Source organism: Eurytemora carolleeae, unplaced genomic scaffold (assembly GCF_000591075.1).
Source record: "Eurytemora carolleeae unplaced genomic scaffold, Eaff_2.0 scaffold396, whole genome shotgun sequence".
Taxonomy (NCBI): Eukaryota; Metazoa; Arthropoda; class Copepoda; order Calanoida; family Temoridae; genus Eurytemora; species Eurytemora carolleeae.
In genome coordinates, this window is record NW_019396558.1 from 44,297 (window position 1) to 69,848 (window position 25,552).

The 25,552-nt window shown below is 33.1% G+C and overlaps 2 protein-coding genes across 3 annotated transcripts; both read left to right on the plus strand.

Moving 5' to 3' along the window:
* The first annotated feature begins 136 nt into the window (after positions 1 to 136).
* Positions 137 to 8,381, plus strand: LOC111705479 (THUMP domain-containing protein 3). Its single transcript, XM_023478042.1, has 11 exons — positions 137 to 797; positions 973 to 1,104; positions 2,269 to 2,421; positions 3,619 to 3,665; positions 4,053 to 4,161; positions 4,702 to 4,772; positions 5,086 to 5,155; positions 5,588 to 5,681; positions 6,496 to 6,723; positions 7,332 to 7,384; positions 8,112 to 8,381. Exons 1-11 carry the CDS (start codon positions 678 to 680, stop codon positions 8,241 to 8,243), a joined length of 1,209 nt encoding a protein of 402 aa, XP_023333810.1. The 5' UTR covers positions 137 to 677; the 3' UTR covers positions 8,244 to 8,381.
* Position 8,382: 1 nt separating this feature from the next.
* Positions 8,383 to 25,054, plus strand: LOC111705477 (guanine nucleotide-binding protein-like 3 homolog). 2 transcript variants are annotated; one of them, XM_023478039.1, is made up of 13 exons: positions 8,383 to 8,594; positions 8,693 to 8,824; positions 9,749 to 9,840; positions 10,297 to 10,392; positions 10,964 to 11,086; positions 11,452 to 11,530; positions 11,998 to 12,193; positions 13,356 to 13,480; positions 22,981 to 23,079; positions 23,418 to 23,687; positions 23,913 to 24,126; positions 24,399 to 24,471; positions 24,897 to 25,054. In XM_023478039.1, exons 1-13 carry the CDS (start codon positions 8,400 to 8,402, stop codon positions 24,982 to 24,984), a joined length of 1,782 nt encoding a protein of 593 aa, XP_023333807.1. In that variant the 5' UTR covers positions 8,383 to 8,399; the 3' UTR covers positions 24,985 to 25,054. The 2 variants fall into 2 exon arrangements, with proteins under 2 accessions (XP_023333807.1, XP_023333808.1); XM_023478040.1 differs by having other exon boundaries at positions 8,383 to 8,483.
* Positions 25,055 to 25,552: the final 498 nt, after the last annotated feature.

Consider the following 25,552-nt stretch of genomic DNA (forward strand, 5'->3'; position numbering starts at 1 on the left):
ATTATAGTTTTGTAAAGAAATAATATATCTTAACAAAATGTTCACTGTTGAAACTTAAAAGTTTTGTTATGAATGAATACAAACGATTATACTCAAATATTTGCCAGGAAACGAAAAGTACAAGTCTCTATTAGAACTAAACGCACACTCACACTATTCTTGTAAGCTCATGCATGAATTGTGGGCCAAAAACGACATCATTGATATAAACCTTAAAAGACTGTCATTTAAAAAAATATATAACTAATATAATTATATTTAAATTACATTTTTTTATTAACTTTTTTCACGGCGTAAAAAAAAATTATGATTGCTTTTATGATTAAGAACCTGTGATTAAGCAATAAATCTTCACAAAATGCCCTGAAGAAGACATGTAGTTGAATATTTTAATTAAAGACTGCTAATTCCATTAGACTCAAGTAAATCGATTTCACACTTATAATACCTTCTTTATTGAACAATAATATATAACTTATTTCTTCTTTAATAACTGATTTAATGTGATTTAACACAAATTCTATAAACGTATACGTATTACAGTAATTATTTAATTATATATTGGTTTAATTTTATGAAAAATTGAAATGTTTTTAAAAATTTCTGTTAAATCTAACAGACATAAATTTATGAAAGGTAAAAAATCCTAGCAAAATTTAGTTTGTTTTCAGGACAAAATGGCGGAGCCGCTAAACCTAACCGGTTTTGTGGGTTTGGACCCGAACACGTCTGAGATCTGTACTATAGAAGCATCTTGTGTTACGGGATTTGAACCAATGGCACAAGAAGAGATTCAGGTGATTAGTAGGTTTCAAAAAAATCACGAATTAAGTCATTGTTACAACTAGTTATCTTTATTTAACTTTATTAATTAAATGCTTTGCTAGTCAACAAAAGCCATTTCACAGAATGCTTATTTATGCCTGTATTTAATCTATTTTTTATTGCTTTGTTAATTTAATTTATTTTTAGGAAATTTTAGGATCTTCTGGAACAGTGCACAGAGGTCGGGTGGTCTTTGACCTCCCAGTTTCAAGGATCAAGGAGGTTCTGACCCTGAGGACGGTGAACAACCTCTGGGTCATGGTTGGACATACACACAAGGAATATTCAGCTTACAGAATACCTTGTCAACCCCTTATCTCTTATTACTCAAACCATATTTTTTTTCAGTTCCTCTTAATTTTACCTGAATTAATAAAATAAATCATTATGACTTATCTGATTTCTTCAAGATGCATATATATATATATTAAATACAAATTTGCGATTGTAAATGGAAAATTCTAGTTTATCGGACAAGTAGTTCCATTTTTCACCCGTTTTGATACTTCTTAACCTAAATTACCAGGGCTCAAGGGAAATTCACTAGTCAAAGAATAAGTATATGGTGTTAATATCTGATGGTACAGAAGCAGATTCACGTTTAGTTGAAAATATTTCATGTAGGGCCTAAAAATAAAATCAAGTTTTAAAATTGCATAATTGAGTAAGATACAAAGACTCATAAAGTGAAATTCCATGTGTTATTTCTGCAGCTCAAAACCTTGAACTTGACTTCCAAAAATCTTACTCAAATCTGAGAGTTTAAAAGTTACTTAAGTGTATTCTTCTCCTGTTAAGGAAAAGTAAGCTTAAAATAGGTTTTATTTTGATATTATTTGCAGTAAAAGATAAAATATGCAAATAATTTGTAAATTTTGTTGTGTGTGTAAAGAAAAATGCTCAAGATTACTTACTATCTTACTTACTTACTACGAGATTTGAAAAACTTGATTTCCTTTTTAGGCCCAACATGAAATATTTTCAACTCAACGCCAATCTGTTACTTTACCATCACAAAACAACACCATATACTTATTTTATTAGTTTAAGTCTAAGAACCCTGAAGACCCTATATTTGGCTAGTCAAAACTGATTTTCGATATGGGGGAGGGGGTGTGCCCGTTTTAGGAATTTTAGCATTTTCCCTAGAAACAATACCTAGATCCACAGGAATTGTTCAGCTATTAACATGATGGGGCAACATCAATTCTCCATTATAAGTAGATCTTCATGTGCTTCTTTAGATCACTGGTTTCTGGATTCAACCTGAACATCAAGATTTAAGAAAAGATCCGTAGATCTTACAGGGGGTCTCAATATTTTTTCCAGAAAATATATACAGTATATTATACTCAGTACGTAACTATCACTACAAAATTCACCTAAAGAATACTAAAAAATGAAAGACGAGTCAGATTTTAAAATGTTGAATAGTTGGTTTAGTTTGTATACCCGGAGAAAGCAGAGGAGCAATTAATTGCTCTAGCTGACTTTGCTGGAGGTCTAGACTGGAGCAAAGGATTGGATACATGGAGCAAAGCATTTGATTTCAAGGGAAATCTATACCCAACACAAGCTGGAGAAAATACTGAACAGGTCAATACTTAAATAATAGTAATCAAACTTTGTTTCCATATTTCTTATTAAACAGCCCATGATATACGATAAATGTATATGTGTGTGTGTGTGTGTGTGTGTGTGTGTGTGTGTGTGTGTGTATATATACATTATACACACATATATCTGCGGAACTGTCGGGGAGCCTGGATCCCTCGGACCAAGTTGTCTGTAGGGAGAGACATAAAGAACAAAATTGTATTCCATTGTGTTTATTTTGTCTCAAATGTACGTTCTCTTTTAAGCTATTTGAATTGAAAAACAAGCAAATTCATTAGAAATTCGTAAGCAAACAAACTCAACTAAGGAAACAATCACACCACAATCCATATGCATTACCTTCAAATTAAGAACCAATTTTTACTTATAAAATGGGTTTTAACATTTAAACATGAGAAAAATAAAAAAAACAGTGATAGACATAAAAAGAGCATAAAACGTTTTTTTAACCTTTCATAATTTTAATTGTTCCAACTTGAAATAGTCGGATTTCACCAGAATTCATGGAACCTCATAAATATGATATAATAATAATGTTATGAGGAAAAATATGTAATATTGGAAATTCTTAAACGAGATGAAATAATCTTGATGTATTCTTTAACGAAGGCCGCAGAATATTATCATATTATTTATTAAGTATATATGTATATATAAATATATTTCAGTTTTTAAATTTCAAATTTTATTAAAAAAGAATTATACTAAACATAATGTTTCACGCCTCATGACGATACTCAGTAGTCAAAAGTCTTTGAACCATATAAATACACACGATTATATATATATCTATATATGCAAAGCTTATAATAACAAAGTTTTGAACATAATCCAAAGGCATTGAGCTTCCAAGCTAATTTGTTGGGGCCAAAAATTAATAAACAATTACAGATAGAACATTAGATGTCGTCTTTTTAAGATTTAGGGGTTTTTCGTTCACAATAACCCTGAGGTAGAGACCCAATGGAGTTACGCGCATACTGCGAACTATGGAAAGACTTTTGTCTTAGTGTTAAGTTATTGTATTATTGTTCTATCTGTTGTTGTCAATTAATTTATGGTTGGGGAACTTAGTAACTCCTGAATTTCATGATTTGATGTTATGTTCATATTTTAGATAGTTTTCAGCAGAAAACATCAAATATATAAGCTTATTTTCAATGCCTTGTATTTTAGGTCGCAGAATCTGAGAGAATTCCTAGCTTTCGTTGTAGTTGTTACAGGTAAAATATTACATCTCGTTTTCATCTGCACTTCTTAAATGAGTCTCTTAGAATCTATTATTATATATAAATTACTGCCGAAAATCATTCCAAATAAAATCGGAATGAATGAGTGAAAATATGTTAACCATTTAAAATACAGCAAATTGTAATTGCTGGAACTTTTTTAAAAAACTTTATACCAATAGGAAAGGTCGAGGCGGAAAAACCAAGGAACTTGTCAAGGTCTTGAAACTCGATCCTGGAATTTGTAGCTGTTGGCAAATATCCACATTTTTTATTTGATTTATTTTGAACCCAATCGCACAAAAACTAAACATGCATATGTTTAGTTTTTTTCTATGCACAAAAATGCTGTAACACAACCTGGAGCCAGTTTTTGTTCAGATCTGGAACTAACCATGCGTTTAAATCCTCGGACGCTCAAATTACTGTCGGAGGAAGAATCCAAGATAAATTTTTATGGAACGTGAAGATGAAAAACTACGATATTGAGGTGATTTTAGGGGTTTTTTATTATTATTTTGTTTTGATTTCCGTTTTCAAAAGGGATATTTTACTTTTTGTACAGCTAGTAAACATAAGAAGGACACTTTCGAAGATTACTTTTACCTTCACAAAAATGCGCGCATGAAATTACATTTATTTTAGTGGAATGAACTTGTATGACTAATTCAAGAATAGTATCCATTTAATAATAATATTCATACAGGGTGGCCGAAATTACCGAGATGTGCTTCTGTTAGCCCAAAATAAATATTTCAAAAGTGTGTAATTTTAGAAGGGACCATTAAAGAATTTTTTATGGTCTGATGCTTCCGTTTTGCTAAATCTATGTCGATTTTGTCGAATATTCGAAAGCCTCTCTTCTTATTTTGCAGCAAAAATAAAATTTGTTTAAAACTGATGATAGTGAATAATATTTCATAATTTGATTACTTTATAGTTTCGAATTATTTCTCATTTTATTTCCAAAAACGAGCTATAAAAACGTCAATCACGTTTTTTGGGGTCTTCCTGTATGATAATTGAAAAGGTTGTGATGAACTGTGATGTGGATCAAGTATATGTAGGAGTTGCTCTCAACAATTCATCTCTCTTTAATAGGTAGGAACAATCCACGTCTCAAATAAATTGTGGAAAAGTTTTATAAAATAGTTCTGTCAAGAAATGGTCATTATGACGATCTTATACAACCTGATAACGTTATGTTAATTGACTCTTCATTTTAAATATTGCCATAATGCTATGGCAGTAAGGTCTCAAATTGGTGCATATGCCTAAAACAATAAGATACACGCGGCCATTTTTGGTTGAGCTCTTCACAGCAATCAGCATTGGTTCTCTGATAAATGTTGTGAATCGTTAGTGACACTGAAAATCTGAATTATTGAGATTGTAAATTTTATTTATTTTTAAGAACATTATCACATTTTGGACCGACCAGCCTGAGACCAACAATTTGCGCGGCAATGGTGCGCTTAGCAAAGGTAGGCTTTTCACTACATGTATTCTCAATACAGGGTGTCCCACATGGGATCGTACTTAGCTCTAAATTATTATTTATGGGACACAACAACAAAAATTTCTATGGATAATGCAAAAAATGTAGTTAAAAAATTAGAGCTCTCTTCATATTTCTTAACGTATTGGATGTTGTCCAAATGTATAAGCTCATCTTAAGTGTTAATTGTGGCTTTCCGTCGGGGATAGGCTGGACAAAGAACAAAGAAATGGAGGGTTTTAAGGATTCATAAAAGCAAAACAAAAAATTAATGGAATTTAATACATCTTGAATCGGAGTGTATAATTGGCTTGAATCATCGGAGGACAGAAATAAATTTTGTAGAATAAACATTTAGTCAAATAGAAGAAAACTAGTTGAAATAAGTTTTTTTGAAAATAATATTTAAATGTTTCAGGTTAAAGTTGGAGAAATAGTTTTGGATCCCATGTGTGGAGGTGGATCCATACCGTTGGAGGGATCACAGATGGATTCTCATGCATTTTATCTAGGTAGATAATCAAATTGGGGATTAATATATTATGCGTAGGAAGAAAGTGTAATAATCAAAATTATTGTTATAATATTGAAAGAAAAACCGGTATAATACATATTATATCTTAAACCTGGGACTTCAGCTCTACAATAGTTCCTTTCCATCTATATGTTTCAATCTTAGACGTTTCATGAGTGTTAGGGATTGCTTGAGACTTTTTTTAAGCCTCCAGAGATGAGGGGAATCGACGTAGCCCGTTGTGAACAGATATAAAATTATTATTTCTATTTTTAAAAATGTTTAATTTTAGTTTTATTTTATATCTGATTTCTTGCTTTAAATTGTGAATTATTGAACCAATTAAATAATTGAAAATAAATATCGCGGTGGGTTGTTTTTAACCGTTAATGTGGTAATTGACGGATTTGAGGAAAAAATAAATTTAGAAAATTATGTTTAACGTCAACCTATAAATATAATAAGTATCCATTTTAAGTTGAATTTCTCTATGAATTGTACATTTTGTAAGTCTTGTGATAATAGATTTTAAATATATATCTAAGTAAGGGTGAAAAATCTTGAATCATGAAAAAGAAAATCCGCAATCACTTTCCCTCCCTTAAGCGAATTAAAACTATAATACTCTTCTTTTGGAGTAAAAGTTAAGAAACCAGGAACGGGCAATGTAAATAATTTTGCTTAGAATGTGATAAAGAAATTATAGTTGATAAGGGTCAAACTATTATAGAATTGAAACAATTTTATCTTAGACCTATTTCTAAATTTTTTAACCGGTTAATGTTATTATCCAAAATTTACTTTTACCCCAGGTGGAGAAATACACGACAAAGCTATCATGCGTACCCGGAACAACCTGACTGACCTGTGTGCGCGGATGGATCTGAAGCATGGAACTAAAATGGATTGCTTGCAGTGGAGCGCGTTGAACCCCTGCCTCCGGGATAACTCCGTCGATGTGATCATTACTGACCTCCCGTTCGGGAAACGGAGCGGGTCAAAGGCAGACAACAGGGTTCTCTATCCGCAAACATTAAAAGGAAACAAACATTATATTTAGCGATTGTAAAAAATTTCCTAAAATTTTAGTAATAATTTAGAACGAGAGATATATATGATATGTGGCAAAGTCATGACTCGTAAAGGAATTGAGGCTTTGTCGCAAACTCTCATTTTCCAATCCCAATGTCTTTGCACCTAGTGCTGTAGACCTTAGATAAGTTAAACTATGAATTCCGAGCTGTAAACTTTAGAATGGTGGATATCGATATTAATACTTGATCCTCTCTTTTTCATAATATCGAGACTAATCTAATCTTGTACTGGTATCTTGGAAAGTGTATAAAATTCAACCTATCAGAGTCGCGTATTTATCGGGATTAAGAATATCTCATTCTAAAGTTTTCAGCTCTGTTAAATCAAATAAGCTAAGTTTAAAATATCTAAGGGTTTCACCATCGGATTGCAAAGATATAGGGAATACACTATTTGAGTTTGTGGCAAAAACTCAATTCCTTTATACAAAACAGTTAAAACGAAAATGGCCGAAATATGTAGTTTCCAACTTCACCCTTTACGTTCATTGTACTTTTTATTAAAGTATCAATTTCTTTATACATATTTGAATAATAATGTTGGTTTACTGCAGCTATGGCTCGTATAGTTAGACCAGAAACTGGCAGAGCTGTTCTACTCACACAGGTTTATTATTATTATCTTATTATAAAGATTTATGAAAAAAATAAACATTAATGTATATAACAAAAGAGTCTGTAAAATTAGACCCCATACGCTCCTGAGCTTTTAAAAATTTATTTTATCCATCTTGAATGCTCTACAAAAATTCCATTGATATTTACTCTTGTCAGTCATCAAATTTTTGCAATTGAACCTTAAAGACCAAAGCAAAGGGACTACCATACGGGTTTACACATCTTAATATTTCTAAGAACGAAAAACTAAGTACGACTGACTACTCTTTACGTACATCCAGAGAGAGAGGTGCTCCTAAAACCGATGAGACTGCGTGCTGGACAGGCTGCACACCAAACAAATAAACGCGTAGTCCAGTCTGGAGTTAGAAGCACCCCCCCCCCCGGCGAAGTACTTACCCTTGACCGCTTGAGATCGACAATTACTCCACTTCTACCTTCTTATCACAAAACTGATCTTAAACAAGCGAGAAATCAAATTTAAGCCCCTAGACATGTGACTTCTGTCGGGCCGAAAAAAAAACTGAACTCGGGAAAGAAACGCGGCAAAACAGCCAGACTGATTTTTGTCGTCTTTTCTTGAAGCTCAGACCCACTTTTGTCCCTTGTCGCATTTCGCCATGCCTTTCCACCGAAATCGTCATATTTTTCGATCGATTTGTTTTTCTTTTTAAAACTCACTCAATACTCATCCATGTTTTATTATTATCTTTTAGGACAAAACCTCGATGTTTAAGACGATGGGTTCTGTCTCCAAGTACTGGAAACTTCAGAAGAATTTCTCCTGTAATATCGGAGGATTAACCGCTCTAATATTCATGTTTCAACGAACTATGGAGTCGCCGTAGCAATCCTTAGTATAATAATTATGATATGAATTTTAACATTAACTTAAAATGGCGGTCATGGTGCCTAAATTTTAAGAACATGAAGCGCGCTTATGTGTTATGCCCCGCAACATTTTGAACGGTTTTTCATATTTTCAGGTTTAAATTTGCAACAAAATGGGAAGCGGTGTCAGATTCGGTAAAGGAAAGAAGGTCAGCAAGAGACAGTCGACGAAGGTGCGCTGCAAAGTGGAGAAGAAGGTGCGTGAGCATGGGCGAAAGCTCAGGAAGGAGATGAAGAAAAATCCGGGAAAATTCAAGAAATCCAAAAAAGATCCCGGGGTTCCAGGGGATTGTCCTTTTAAAGACCAGGCACGTTTGAATCCCTTTCAACATGATATTAAAGTTTTAAATTTTGTTCAGTTTGAACTTGCATATTTGATAATTAATTAATTAAACTTTTTTAATAGGTTTTAGCTGAAGCAAAAGCTATGGTTGAGAAGAGAAACGAAGAGAAGGAAAGAAGAAGAATTGAAATGAAGGAATTAAAGAAACAGAGTAAACTGAATCAGATGGAACAACTGAAAGGAAAAACATTAGAGGTATAAAAATGAAAAGATGTTAATTTTTGTGGTCATTTGCTTCTACAGAGAAACAGGGGGCTGAACAGAACGTACAGGGTGCCTCACATCATTTCGGATCGTTTATAGCCAGGTGTATATTAGTTGTGAGACTCATATTTTTACCCCAAATCCACAACTTAAAAAACAGGTTTCTTAAGTCCTCGCCAACTTCTAAGATGTTTGCTGCGGCAGTGGGGGGGGGGGGAGGGAAGAATTTTTGGGATTTTAGCAGTAAAATGGAGCGTTGTGGTTCCCTAAATAGGTTAACTTCAATTTTTTTAAGCATTTCTGATACTGTTTTTTTATTGCTTTTTTTATGATTTTTTACTTTCCTTCTTTCTCCTTCCCTTCCCATCCCCATTTCCCTTCCCTCTTGCTTCTTTTCCCGTCCCTTTTACCCCTTTTACCTTCCCTCTTCCCCTTTTCCCCGTAGAGGGGGCAAACAGAAAATTATACACCTGTATATGGCTCTAGATTACGATTTTCGCGATTAATTTTTAAACGTAAATTTAAAAAGAATAATACATTTTAAAAAATTGTAGTAAGCCTAATATCAAACATTGCATGCAAAAATTACTAGATTTTTCGAGTATTTTGTGCGTATTTCAGCGTTAAATCTAGGAGATAATCCAATATGAAATGGAACCCTCTGTAGATTATTAAAAACGAAATTTTATATTTTGACAATTATGTCTATGCGTAACTGGCATTATACTTAAACCCAATTGCTTCTGAGAAAGGATTAGAAACTATATTTGAGTCATTTATTCTAGTAGTTAATGTGAAATCACAAGTAATTAATCAAATACGACTGAAACACTGAGATTGATTTTATTGGCAGATTTTAAAATCAAATAATAAATTTGAGAAGGGGGTTGAACTAAACGACCAATTTTCTTGTAGAGTTTAGTAGCTGGTGCTAGGCAGAAGACAGCTATGTATGAGAAGGGTCAAGGAGTACAAACTGCAGCCGTAGATAAGGGATTAACTGATAGGTCAGTTTTTAAGTTTTAATAATTACTATTATTATTACCGATCAACATACAGACAAAGTATTATGACCTGTAAGTTGTAATTCAAAGAAAAGTAGGATTGAGATCCGTCACTTGCCCTGGTCTATATGGGATTTTTTTTATAGTATGGAGGGGTTTTTAATGTATATGTTTGATTAGTTTTATTATTTACATGGATTTCAGAATTAATTTTCGAAGCTTATATTTTTTTTAATCTGTCTATTTTCTGATATTTTCTGAATTCAATTTCTTTGTTCTAACAATTCACTTCCTTTGACCAAAAACCCTTCAAAAAGGGATATTTAAGGGATATTTATATCAATTGGGGGAAAAAATTAAAATAGTTCTCAGGATGTGGGGGGGGGGGAGATATGAAAAATCATATACCTCTGACTTTATAAATCTAAACAATTACAATTCGGAACTTTTGATGTCTAGATCTGCCAAAGCTTACTACAAGGAGTTCCGTAAAGTAGTTGAAGCTGCTGATGTTGTTCTAGAAGTTCTAGATGCTAGAGATCCTCTAGGTTCAAGGTAAATAGCATTAATAATATACTAGTGTTGCATAATTCATATAAATAAACTAGGTATCATTCTTGATGAAATCTAAGCTTTTTGTTGCTGGTCTTTCTATAAACTTTTCGAATATTTGGAAATAATTGCAATGCAAATTTTCACAGTTTTTTCTGTTTTCATTGGGCAGTTTCTAAATTCATCTTCCTTTTGTGTCATGTGAATTGTGAGTTACCACAAATAAATTGGGTTTGATCAGTTTAATTGTTCTGATGTTTATCATGGATACATATTACATACAAACAAACAAGCAGTCATGTTGAATGTATATTTTGAAATACGTATGCATGTCTACGGTTTATGGAGAGAGAGGGGGGTATTTTAGGACTTGAAAACGTCTTAAACCTTTTATAGTTTAGTCTGATCTGAAAGTGGGCAGTATCTTATTCTTATAAGCAGTATCTTTTTAATCTTACTCAACAAATTATAGTTGGGGTAAAAATTCGTAGGGTAAACCAACCCGGATTTTTTCCTTTTTCCAGTTCAACCGATTGACGGGTTTTCATTCTTAAAATAAATAATTTCCTTGTAGATGTCGTGAGGTGGAGCAAGCTGTTGTAGCTGGAGGAAAGGGAGGGAAACGACTAGTTCTTGTTCTAAACAAAGCTGATCTTATCCCGAGAGAAAACCTTCAAGCTTGGATTAAATATCTCAGGAAAGAAAGCCTGTTAGTCTGTCATTCTGTATTTGTTTCAAATATTTTATCAATTTTTTCTATTTGTCGACAGAAGTTAACATTTTAAAATCATCCAATACTCCCTCATAGGTTCCGAAACTTCGGAGGGAACATTTTTCCCTAATTTTTTACCTTTTTGAACTTTTTAATTAGTTTTATTTATAAGTTTGGACTTTTTAAAAAAAACATCACTTTCGTTGATTCATTCTGGCTGAACATTCTATTTTTAGATTTTTCTACGTCATTCATTTCGGTAAAGTTGATAAACTTCTTATCTGTATACCAATCCTGTATATTTTTGATTTCAAAAATAAATGGTTTGTTGAAGGTTTTCTTTCTAACAGAAACGAATATCCTACAATTGCGTTTAAAGCTAGTACACAACAAACTGCTAAACTTGGACAAGCAAAAATAAATATGAAGGTAAGGGGAAAATAAAACTAGATTTAAAAGGGACTGTATGCGTAATTTCAAGGGACCCTCCATGCAAAGATGGCAATGCCCAATTCACAGCGGTATTTTCTAAGCTTTGTCTGATCATGAGTGAATTAGATATTAATGTTTGTAATGTTTAAAACTGATAGATTTCAATTGTGGTTTCTCGACAGAAGTGGCTTCCGCATTTCTACTGCAGGAAAAATATTGAAATTATCAGAATTTAACACTTTTAAACATAGGAAAACGACATTTTTTCCACACTACTGATCAGGTAACGGTTTCCAAGTTACCGTTGTGAATCGGGAAGCGCTTTATTTGTATCGTGTGTTTTTTTGTACAACAATTCTTCTTTGGAAAGTCCAACTATGTTTTTGAGTTTTGAGTGGGATTACAATTTCAAATAATTAAAATGACGCAAATTAAAAAAAATACTAATTGCTTTTTTTGTTTAGCATATTGACCAGCAGATAAGCACATCTAAGTGTGTTGGTGCGGATACCCTGCTGGCCCTGTTGGGGAACTACTGCAGGAACCGGGATATCAAGACCAGTATCAGGGTCGGGGTGGTCGGGATGCCTAATGTTGGAAAAAGTTCACTCATCAATAGTTTAAAAAGATCCAGAGCTTGCAATGTTGGAGCTACTCCAGGTAAACTCATCAAGTAGTGTATATTTTAGGAGAGTAAATCCTCATTTAACAGATGGATCTATTCAGTACCGATATTTTACTAGTTTTTTGGTTAGTTTAAAAAATCACAGTTTTTGTGGGATTCTAATATACATAACTAAAAATCTATCTTGTACATTAAAAAATTGTATATATTGATTTATAAACCCAAAGCAATTTTTTAATTTTACCGAAAGATCAATACAAAAAATTATTCACGAAATCGTTAATCGTTTTTCTTTTCTTGTTTTTGCCTTGTATCTTCTGCCATCTTAAAAAAAAAAATTGAAATTTTCATTAAATAACCTATGACAATCTTTGAATTTAATTCAATATATCTCTGTGTAGAAGTAACTTAATGTGTCCCTTTATAGGAGTAACTAAATAAAACTCTGTACAGGAGTAACTAAATATATCCCTGTATATAAGAGTAACTAAGTATATCTCTGCACAGGAGTAACTAAATATATCCCTGTACAGGAGTAACTAAATATATCCCTGTATAGGAGTAACTAAATATATCTCTGTACAGGAGTAACTAAGTTTATCCCTGTATATAGGAGTAACTAAGTATATCTCTGTACAGGAGTAACTAAATATATCCCTGTGTAGGAGTAAATAAATAAATCTCTGTACAGGAGTAACTAAATATATCCCTGTACAGGAGTAACTAAATATATCCCTGTACAGGAGTAACTAAATATATCCCTGTAGAGGAGTAACTAAATATATCCCTGTATAGGAATAACTAAATATATCTCTGTACAGGAATAACTAAAAATATCCCTGTATAGAGGAGTAACTAATTATATCCCTGTATAGGAATAACTGAAAATATCCCTGTATATAGGAATAACTAAATATATATCTGCACAGGAGTAACGAAATATATCTCTGTACAGGAGTAACTAAATATATCCCTGTAAAGAGGAATAACTAAATATATCTCTGTATAGGAGTAACTAAATATAAATATATCTCTGTACAGGAATAACTAAATATATCTCTGTATAGGAGTAACTTAATATATCTCTGTATAGGAGTAACTAAATATATCCCTGTATAGGAGTAAATAAATATATCCCTGTATAGGAGTAAATAAATATATCTCTGTATATGAGTAACTAAATATATCCCTGTATAGGAGTAACTAAGTCGATGCAGGAGGTTCAACTGGACAGCAAGGTTAAACTATTGGATAGTCCTGGTCTAGTGATGGCGGGAGGAAACAGGAATGATGCTAGCGTAGCACTCAGGAATGCTGTCAAGGTACAGTTTTCAGATTCTTCAGCTTTAAGTGAGTTTTACTCGTAATAGATAACTAATAATTTATATTTCCTTTGTAATAGTCGTCATTTAATGAGAAATTCAGTTTACTCCGCATATCGCCGTTTTGAATCCTTCCTTAAAGGGAGTGACCGGCTATGTAAGGTAGTTGAACTGAGTACGCTGTGTTGTCGAAAACTTCTTTCGGATTCATTTGAGACATATTACACTTTTTAAAGATAGGTAAATCCTGAGTTTGAGCGCAAAGCCGACGTTCAAAACTCCTACTTCAGGGGTGGATACGCTTTCAGAATGAGTTTTTTTTTAAATTATTAATTAACGGCGACAAAATGTATAATAAAATACAGGCATGTTGTTTCGGAACATGTTAAAAAAATAGGAGCAATTACGTTTTAATTTACCCTCATTTCATAAAAGTTTGTTTTTATGAATCCTGAATTTGAAATTACATATATGAAGACGACAATTTGATCAATCAATTAATCATGTTTAAAATTATTTTTTCCAAGGAAAGAAATTCCTTTTAATTTAAAGTATAATATTTTATATAATTACCTATTACAGAAATAATTTCTGCATTATAAATTTATTTTATATTTATAGGTCCGAGGAATCTGAAACGTTTTTATGTAGAATCGACCAGCTGATTTAGTTAACGCAAACATTCTATGGTTTCTACACTAGTATAGCGACTTAGCGAGTATAGCTTACAGAATTTTTCGTGATCATTATATACATGACCGCGTTTGCAATTCACATGGACACAATGAATTTTTAACTACTCAATTTCGCCGAAAGTTGCTCTAATCGTTTTGACTTTAAAACATAAAAGTTCCACAATCACTGTGTGGGGGTGCGCGACGCGATCCATCAAGTATTTTGGAAGTTATGGTCAATAAACTGATTTATTTTTATTAATTTGACGATTTTCAGGACCTTTTTAGTTTAGTTTTTAGTTATAGAAATATAAGATAGATGACATAATTTTGTAAAACCTTGTTTTTAATACATTGAATGAAACCCATAGAACTGTGAAATAGAAAGACGACTTTAAGACACAAGTCATGATTTTTAATTGTCCAATGCACATAAAGCACAGACAGAAATTGTTCAGTGTGCACATATGCATTTCACTTGTTAAGTTGAATTTCATGCTACAAATAAACTATTTGCTTTAAAACATGGACTACACATAATGTTGGTTAAATGTTGACTTCCTGTGCTACAGTTTTAAGGGTTTCTCTCAATGTTATAGGTTGGGTGAAACTATCTTTAATCTCTGTGACAGAACAAATATTTGGAAAGTATAGGGTAAACCACAAAAAATGAGACTTAAAAGACGACTGTATGGAATTTCAGTCATTTTTCTTACATTTATGGTAACCTTTTGCTTTTTTTATGTCAAATCATTTACTAAACGTATTGAAGAAGATGGGTGATGAAGTTCAATTCTCAGAGCTTCAGAAATTATGAGTGTCATGTCATTCTGTATGACTCAGTAAGAGATTACTACTAAAATTACTTCAAATAGATTAGTTGGCTTAATCTTATCTTGAAATATTAGCATTTAATATTTTCAATTTTTAAAAAAAGATTTCATGAACAATAAGTAGTGGTTGTAGTTTTTTCATATATGACATGATATGTATACCCTATTTCTCAATTACTAGAATTGCCTAGAAAGGATGCGACTTAAATGAAGGGCTGATCATAAAATTTGAAGGTTAAAATTTGTGTTCTGTTTTAGTTTTTGAATACAGATATATAGATTTTGGCAAAGAAAACATTTAGTTTAAATTTTAAGGGAACCATGAAAATTTAAGAAAAAGTATGGGAAAATTCCACACAGTCGTCTCTTAACTTATAAAGTTTCATTATTAGTTGGCCAGCCTAATAATCTTGTCTTCTCCGCCAGCTTTATAATATACAACAATAACATTAACCATACCTATGAAAAAAAAATAATTTCTCAAGAAAATATACACCCCTTGTGTGACATTTTTTGGGTTGCTTTTTATTTCCAAAGCATACTGTTCCACTGAGACTCATAATTTTGCATCATCTTTGAAATACCTGAATAATGTATATACATCAATACTCACAAACCTGTTAAATATAAAGACGCCATTTAAGCACTCTTAAAGTGTGTTTGACGTTGTTATAAAGCTAAAAATGAACCAGTAATTCTTTACAGTGGGCAAGAAGAACAGGTTTGGAAAGTAGAACCGGGAACACCAGACCTAGGTTAGTACCTAGGTTAGGAGTAGACATACAGGTTAAAGATAGAAACCTTGTCAAGGCAAGAGAGGAGTGTATGATAGGCACGGCGCAAAAGTAAGCTTACAGCATCATGGGCATCATAAGAGCTGGACTAGACCACATGTTGGACTATCTGCTGAGGCACAGTCTTCTTAAATATTCCCAACATGGATTCATGCTTACATGTGCTACCAACCTCCTTGAGTTTCCTGGAAAAATCACTGAATTCTTTGATAATGGCACTTCTGGTAGACATTCTGTATCTTGATTTCAGCAAGGCTTTTGATAAAGTTCCGCACAAGAGATTACTGGCCAAAATGAAATCATTAGGCATCAGAGGTGATTTATTAAAGTGGACAGATTCTTGGTTGACTGGCTGAAAGCAGAGAACTGTCCTGAATGGGTGTTGCTCAGATATACCACCATCAAATTATTTACGTACGATAAGTTTGTGAGTTGGATCCTCAGTTTGTGTGTTTATAATTTCCATTAGGGTTGATGCAATTTCTTCTTTATATACTTCTTAAAAAATTATTTTCCTTTAATGATACGTTTTTTGTTGGAAAATATATATAACGTTAAAGGTTTAAAAAGCAAACATAAACTTACAGCGGTAACCTGATAACTATGAAAAAGGAAGACAACAATATAGCAATACTTAAGTATTTTCAATACTAGGCTGCGCCCATCTTCTATTTCAACTTTTAATTGTGGCTTTATCTCTGAACATCTTCTCTTTGTACAGTATAAAACAAAAACAAAAAAAGTTTGCGGATTTCATAATATTTTTTTGCGCATTTTCAAAATTTTTCAAAAATAAAAAACTTTTAAACACAAATTTTTTAAATTTTGATTATTCATAAACCTTCCCTGGGGTCATGTGAGGTCCCACAAAAAATTTGGGCCCAATCGGTTCAGCCGTTTTGACGTTTATTGGATACAAACAAACAGACAAAAAGACAGACAAGCCAAATTTATACATAGATTGTTACAACGCAAATATTTTTAATTATTTGATCCATGATTTAGTGAAATGGCTCAAACTTAGTGTATCATGACTTACTGTAGGTCGGTTGATACTCAGTTTGTGGAGTCCAGACCTTTTGTAGGTCGGATAAACTGCAATTGTAGTTCATATGAACAACCTTAGTAACAAGTCCAGCCTTAAAAATGTGTGTATCCGACCTATAAAAAGTTATGCATATGACCTACAAAAGATGTGCATTCAACCAACAAATTTGTGTGTAACTGGACATAGGCGGTTTCAGGATTTATGACAGGGGGGGGGGGGGAAAAAAAAAAAATTCAGAAAAAGGCCAAAAAAAAAATCCCCCCCCCCCCCCCTGCAACCCCTCTTATATTGATTTTACCCCTCCCTGTAATTTTCTCAAACAAAGTAAAAGCTTAAAAGTTCTATTTACCCTGCTTACCCTACTAAAATTACAGTTTCTTTTACCTTTTATTGCAGGGTAAGAAAAATGCCTTTATAATCCATTTATTTATCTAACAAAAATTTATAAATTGCTGAACTTTATAATGGCACACTGCATATTTACATGCATACATTTTACATAAACTCTTTTTCTGTGAGAGTGATAAACCCATGGAACAGTTTGCCAGACTTTATAAAGGAGTCTAAATCTTTAAACATATTTAAACATATTTTATGGAGGAGGGACTTAATATGTAGAAACATGATAATTGATATCTTTCTTAAAATTTATTTTCATAATGTTGTCACTTTCAAATTAACTTTATTATTTATATAAATGTAAATAATACATTTACGAACCATTTTGATTTATTTATTCCATGGTTTTGGAAAATTTGTGGCGCTACCCGGATCCATATCAACGTTTCCTGATACGGATCCGGATCCGACCAAATGATACGGATCCGACCGGATCCGGATCCGGAACCGAAACACTGATTTTTTTATTCCTAAAAATCTCTTAAATCCTGGATCCGCCCCTGCTAGATCTTAAGTGTTTATATAAATTACAAAACATAGTGGTCCCAGGACACTCCCTTGTGGCACACCGGATCAAACAGGTTTCCAGCCTGATGATCTACTGTTGTAAATGACTCTTTGGGATCTATCTGTTAGCTAGGAAATAATCCATTGCAATATTTTTCCTCTGATTCCATGAGCTTTTAGTACTTGTGCAAGTTTTCTGTGGGACACCTTGTCAAAGGCTTTAGCAAAATCCAAGTATATAACATCGACTGAATCACCTAAATCCGTGTTATTTTGTACCGTCTCAAGATATTCTAGTAGGTTTGTTAAACAAGATTTTTTCTTCATAAATCCATGCTGTGTACTGTGGATGAGGTTATTTTTATCTAGGTGGTCAACAATATGTTCTTTTAGTAATGACTCCATCACTTTACATATTACAGATGTCAGAAATTTAGGTCTGTAGTTTCCAACCTCAAATCTAGACACTTTCTTAAAAACTGGAACAATTTTTGCTTTTTTCCAATCATTAGGAAGAGTACCAGTATCTAGTGATTTCTGGAAAATCAAGTGTAGAGCAGCAATTTCATCACTAGCTAGAATTAGAATTTTCGTACTAATGTTGTCAGGACCAGAGGAAGAGAAGGGTTTGAGAGACTTTAGTTTCTTCTTGATATCATCCTCTGTAATTGTAACATCCTCAATCTTCTGTTCAGTTAGGTCTTCAATGTTGTTATTGGTGTCTGAGACCTCATCCTTTGAAAATACAGAGCGGAAGAAATCCCCCTTTTTGTTACAAATTTCTCCACAATCAGTAACTAGTTCCCCATCATGCTTCAATGGTCCAACTGCTACTCTGTTTGATCTTTTGGAATTTATATAATTATAAAACACCTTGGGTTTTTTTAGTTTCCTTAGTAAGCTTTCTTTCATAGTTCTTTTTTGTGTTTCTAATCTGGTTTTCACTAGTCTTTCTATATTTTCAAAATCAGTCTTGTTCTCAAGGCTTCCATATTTATTAAATTTCTTCCAAATTCTTCTTTTTTTTCTGATGAGCAAAGGCTTATTCATCCAGGGAGGTTGATTATTAGTGTTGTTTGTCTTCTGAGGGACAAATTTTTCAGTACATTCATCAAGTTTATTCTTGAATTGTTCCCATGACTCTTCAACCCCTAGGTTTAGTAATTCTTCTTGCCAGTTTATGTTACCTAGATACTCTTTACAACTTGCCACATCATCATTTTTCCATCAATATAAGGACTACATGTGATCTTTTCAGGAAATTCACCTCTGATGTGTGTTATGATCATTCTGTGGTCACTTTGACCAAGTTTACCAATATTCTCACAGTTTAGGACAATTGCTCCATATTCTAGAACCAGATCCAATGTTTTTCCAGAGTTATGAGTAGGAAAATCAATATATTGTTTTAAAAACTTGTCCTCTACCAGATCTAAAAAGTCACATAGATGTAGCAGATCTTGTGTTCCAATTAATGTCAGAGTAGTTAAAATCTCCCATAAGGATAAATGGATAAGGTAGGTTTTTTATTGCTTTTATAAGTATTTGATTGTTTTCGGCAACATCTTCTCCATTATAAAGATTGTGAGGTCTATAGATTAATATTAGATAAATATATGAGTGAGATGAATACCTAAACTTGATTTCACAGCACTGGTTAAAATTGTTCATATATTCTCCTTCAAACTCACATGCTCCAAGATTGGACTTTGCATACAATAAAAGACCTCCTCCTATCCTTCTTTTAGTTTCCTGACGGTCCTTTCTACGTATTATATCATAATTGTTTATACCTAAGTAAGCTCCTGTGTGTTCTGCATTTGTCAAGTTTTCACTCACACAGATAATATCAGGTTGACTGTCAAAGGCTAATATATTTATTTCCTTGATTTTTCTTGATTAAACTTTGAGCGTTGGTGTATAAAATCTTCATAGCTCCACAGTGTGGTGAATTGTCTTGATGATCAGCTTTATCTAATCCTCCGTCCCCTCCCTGTCTACTTCCGATGTTCTGTTCTCTGCAAGGATTGAGTTCATTCTTTTCCTTGGTTCCCCTCTGCTGGGACTGGGGGGACCCTTCCTTTTCTGGTAGTTTGATGTTTGTTGGCTGGAGTTGTTTTTTATCTTGACTTTTATCATTCGCTTCTCTCCCTTCCTTCCAACTAGTTGATACTTGGAAGTTTAAAGTTTACATCCTGCTCACTAAGTTGATCATTATCTTCTCAACTTCTTTAATCATTTCATCTTCATCTTTGCGCTGCTCTTAAGTGAGATCTGGAACTAAGCCCACATTTGCAAATTTCTTGCTTTTCCTGTAGATTTCTTGCTTTGGAGAGTACAGAGTTTCTGTGATGCTCACTGAGAAAGCCCACTAGAAGTGGTCTTCCTGAGTTTTTTTAGTCCCCTAACTTTGATATGAACTTCACATCATTGATTGTTATATTAGACTCTAGGTCTTGCAGGACATGTTCCAGATTTGCCATATCTTTTTCTTTTCTTTCAAGACCTGATTTAATAGGTTCTGGAGCTTCAGGAAGCTGGTGGATCACAAGATTTTTCTTGCTCTTCTCCTGATCTTTAAGCTCAGCTCTCATGGCTTTTCTGGCCTCTGAATATGAACTTTTCATATCATCCTTGAGTTTATCCACATCTGAGCTGGCAGCTTTAAGATTAACCTTGATATTCTCTCTATCCTCTCTGATACTAGGTCCTAGTCTAGCTGTCTGTCTGCAACTTCAATCTCCTCCTCAGTCTAAGTAAAGAAAAGCAGCAGAAGTTTGGTCTAGAATTAAAAACCAGTACTTGTACTGGAAAGTGAGCTTAAAATCAAGTACACTGGATGTAATTTTCTTAGTTTACTTAAGACATGTCTATTCTCACTATTTTAATATATTAAAGGACTAAAGATCAAAAGGACACATATGGTGTATTGTGCTTAAATTTACTCAATAAAATAAGTACACTTAGGACTTCTTATCCGTGTACTTTGAATATCAATCTTCACTGAAAGTGTTCAAATTTCACTTATGGAACTGCAGTTTACTAGAGTTCACCAAACAATTTGGTTTAGTTTTCAACTCCAAATAGTTCAATGTTCAGTACAAAACAGATCAGGTCAGTTTGCAATATCAAACAGTTTAGTTCTGTTTTCAATACCAGACAGTCAAGATCAATTTTCAATCTTATTCCATTTTATCCGTTCTTACAAAGCACTTCTAAACAGAACTCGCTTTTTTGGCCTCCTTGAAGTCTTAAAGACAACTCGGCATTTGAAAGACCTCCCTCTTGTAGAAGTGAATCAAGCAAACCAAGCTTGGTCGTTTTAGATAAATATTTATTTTTCTTTATTTTAGAGTTATATGGTTTAAGACAAATTTTGGGCTGAGCGCTACGGCTTTGACTGTAGGCCATGCTAGGGGGCCGGCGCTGCGGCCACAGGACCAATTAAATTTTTGGAATTTTGATTTTTACAATAATTGTGTATTTTGTAGAGTTTCGAACGTTAAGCCAGCATTTCGGTTTTACTAAGTTGTCCTGAAAATTAATTTAATAAAAATAAATCATTTTTTTGTCCATATCTTCCAAAATACTTGTCGGATCGCGTCGCGCACCCCCACACAGTGATTGTCGTGTCCGTCCGGAACTTCTATGTTATAAAGTCAAAATGATTAGAGCAAATTTCATTTTTCGGCGAAATTGAGTCGAAAAAATCCAGTGTATCAATATACATTATACAACCCTGAATATCATACATGTTTTCAACATGCATGAAAAAACCACAATGAAATATTCACGTACGTTTATGCAAGGGTGGAATGCTTTATTCCCAAACACTAAAATACAAACTCAAAACTATATACCTTAGTTGATTTAAACTTTTGCGCTATCCCGACAAACCAAATTTCGTTTCTAGAACGTTTCAGAAACGTTATGTAAGGTAGCGTTACGTTATGGTTTCGTTTTCCTGATACGCAAATGCTACGTAAAACGAACCACTTTTTACGTTACTGAAACGTTTTCCAGTATCATTTCCCAGAAACGTTTAAGATCGTAAAAAATTCGAACTGTTAAAGATTTAGTTACGTAAAACAAGAATAAAAAACCTTTCAAATTTTGTTTAAAAATGTTCAAATGCATAAAAAATCTGAAGAAAAAAATCTTATATACGTATATACTTAGTACTTACCTTAATATTCTATATAGAACTATAAATATATCTTACTAGTATAGAGAACACTAAATCCTTATCCTAAATCTGTAGAGAACAGTATATACTTACCATTTCTTTGTTTTTCATATTTAAGAGAACACATACATACAGTGTAATGTTATGTACTGTAGAAAAGAATAAGATTAAAAATATACAGTAAATAAAATTCATTGAAAATACTCCACTATTAAATAACATACAGTATCATGGATAACTAGCATTTTATATTAAAGGAATTGAGTCTTTGCCACAAACTCTAATTTTCTAATCACTATATCTTTGGAACCAAATGTTGTAGACCTTAGATATTTCAAACTATGAATTCTTTTAAATCAAATAATCTGAGTTTGAAATATCAAAGGTTTACAAGATCGGGTTCAAAAATAAACAGCAAATATAAAAAATCACAAAATACTAATACATTCAAAACTAAACAGAAACAGAAACGGTACAGAAACGAAACAGAAAACGAAATTTCGCAAGAAACGTATTATGGTTTGTGGGTAGTGAGCAGAGCAGTTGAAAATAATGCCGCACACCATTAAACCTTTCCCAAAAAACCGCCCAAAAAAACCTCGAAATCACGCGTAAAATAAATTAAAATTAAATATATTTTATTTATTTTAATTATGACAATTAATTTTTATTTGTTTAACATGTTCCGAAACAACATGTCTGTATTTCATATTTTATGTCGTCGTTGATTAATAATTTAAAAAAACTTATTCTGAAAGCGTATCCACCCTCAAAGTAGGAATTTTGAACATCGAATTTTCGCTTAAACTCAGGATTTACCGATCTTTAAAAATTGTAATATGTCTCAAATGAATCCGAAAGAAGTTTTCTATAACACTGCATACTCTGTTCAACTACCTTACATAGCCGGTCACTCCATTTTATCTTTAAATTAGAATCGGTAATTTTAACCGGCAGTATAGGTGGTTTAGCAGCGTAGCTCAAATTCATTAAATTAGATCCCTGGTAAAACGTATTTGAAATGATATTGTAATAATTTATTAAAATTTACTTATGTAGGTTGAGAATATTGATGATCCTGTAACTCCTGTTCTAGCAATTCTTGCCAGAGTTCCAAGAAACCATCTCATGCTCCAGTACGGGATCGGACATTTTAAGGTAAACCTTATCTAAAAATGTATACCCCTGGATTTTGTCCAATTTGAAGCTGAAAGTAATCTTCTTATTATGATCTGAGCTGGAAACTCTTGTACTGATACCCTTAATCCCGCTCGCTTAATCTCGATATTCACTTCTGATTTTCTTAATCCTCTCTTTTGGATATCCATGCTGGGTTCCGACTATACTATATATGGTAAAATGTTAGACACTATCAAATTAAAGATTGAATAATTTGTAGATTAACGAAAGAGGAGTTCAGGGATATCCGCATCACAAGTTTTAGCTGTCAAAAATCTGTTCCTATTTTTATTCATTAATTATATTGTGTATGTCAGGATTGTTCCGAGTTCCTTGCCCTGATGGCCTCTCAGATGGGTAAACTCAAGCGTGGTGGTATTCCAGACAGAGAAAAGGCGGCTAGAATACTTCTTGGAGACTGGAACTCAGGGAAGATCAAGTACTTTACTCACCCTCCTGAGCAGGCGGAGACCAACATGGCGGCTGAGATTGTTTCTCAATTTGCGGCGGAGTTTAGTTTGGATAAAGTTGATCAGACAGAGGAGATGGATACTTTACCTATTATTAAACCAAGTGACATTGTTCAGGTGAATACTTTTGAATGTACACAGTCTATTGTCTCTATTTTTGAGCTAATAACTTTTTAATGGAGAAAACGAGATTACCTTTTTCTTTTCTTTTTTTGGGGGGGGGGGGTCCACGTTTGTGACTATGACACATGATTATAGCACATTGAATTAGGACCTTGCAGCTTATAGCTTCATCTGAATTAACAGGATCTTTCTACTTTTTGTGACAGCGTATATATCTAGGTTGAATCCAGCAGTATCCTCGAGACTGCAGGAGAAGGGGAGGATGAGGAGGAGGATGAGATGGATGAGGACGAGGTTGAGGTTGGTGTGGAGGGGAAGGAGAATGCAGAGAATATTCTCCCCCAGGGTATAGAGATGCAGACTAGAAAGAGGAAGGAGAAGAAGGATGGGAAGGAGGATGGAGGAGAGGGAGATCCACTTTTTAAAATTGAAGGTAAGCTTGACGAGGTACAAAGGAGAGACAAATTGCACGATGCAGCTGAATACTCGCCACAGACTCTAAATTTATAATCCCTATATCTTTGCAACGTGTAAATCTTTGATATTTCTATATTGGACTATTTGATCTAACAGCACTTCTATTTTGTAATGCCAAAAGTATGCAAATCAGGTTTTAAAGATTTGAACATTAGAATCTGTGGCGCTTGTTTATTCTTAACATTTTTGGCAATTTTTCAATTTTGACAATCTAATATTTATATTTAGGTAACATGAGAATGAAGAAAGCGCAGAAGCTGCAGCAGAAGAAGAACAAGAAGAACTTGAAGAGAGCAGATAAGTAAGTGCAAACCTCAGAGATTTTACTGTCATCTGTTGAATTACTACTAGACTCATTTTTTCCTTTATCCCCCATAGGCTATTTTCATATTTTATCGGGAATTTGATCCCTATTTTCTAATATTAAAGCTTCAGTACTGTAGTTCTTAAAGTATCTGGATTCATTGGATCCGCAACATTTTATCTCCCGATCAAAATAAACTAATGTTCTGCATAAAGCTCACATTTTAAGAGCCAACTAATGAAATCTTATTAAAACCTGCAAAATCATGAAATGGAAAAAAGTTTCTACAAAAAAAGAGCGAAGAATGTTTTGCCAAACTTTGAGAATTATTCATGAACCTGATTCGAATCAAAATTTTGTGGATCACATTGGTAGTTTTGATCAAATTGTAAGTTTTTAAAAACCTTGTATTTTTATTTTAGATTGGCCGCTGGTCTGTCTGACAAAATGGAGTCTGCATTCTCCAGTATCATCGAGGAAGATTACGACGTGGATAAAGATTATCAGTAAAGGAGGAGATATATTTTTTCATTTTTTTCAACACCGGTCATACATGCTGATTAAACCTCTTGACTAGAAACCATCTTTTATAAATTTGTCACTTCTCTAATTTGTATTATCATGTTTTTGAGACGTTGGTAGATTTAGTAAGGTAAGTTTTAACTTTTAAAAGTTCCTTACATCTTTTATCAATTGCTTATAAAAGAGAAATTTTATAAATGTAAAAGCTTGTCATGGCTATTTCATTAGAACTTTTTTTAAATATATTATCTAAAGTCTTATCCTAATTAATCGGTTTCATTTTTATAAAGCTGACACCTAAGAATTACCATCTATAAATGTCTGTCTGTTTTTCTCAGCGTTTCGGTACTAGTTTAGTTGGAAACGTCATAAAACAGCAATGCAAGAAAACTAGTATTTTTATCACAGTATTTTTCCTGTCTGGTTTGTTTGTAATAATTATGCAGTACATTTTTCCTGAACAAAGTACTAGCGCCCAGATAGTAGTAGTGAGACTTGCCACATACTTAATGGTAGTTCTCATAGTATGCTTTCGTCAAAACGTGTGTGCTCCAAT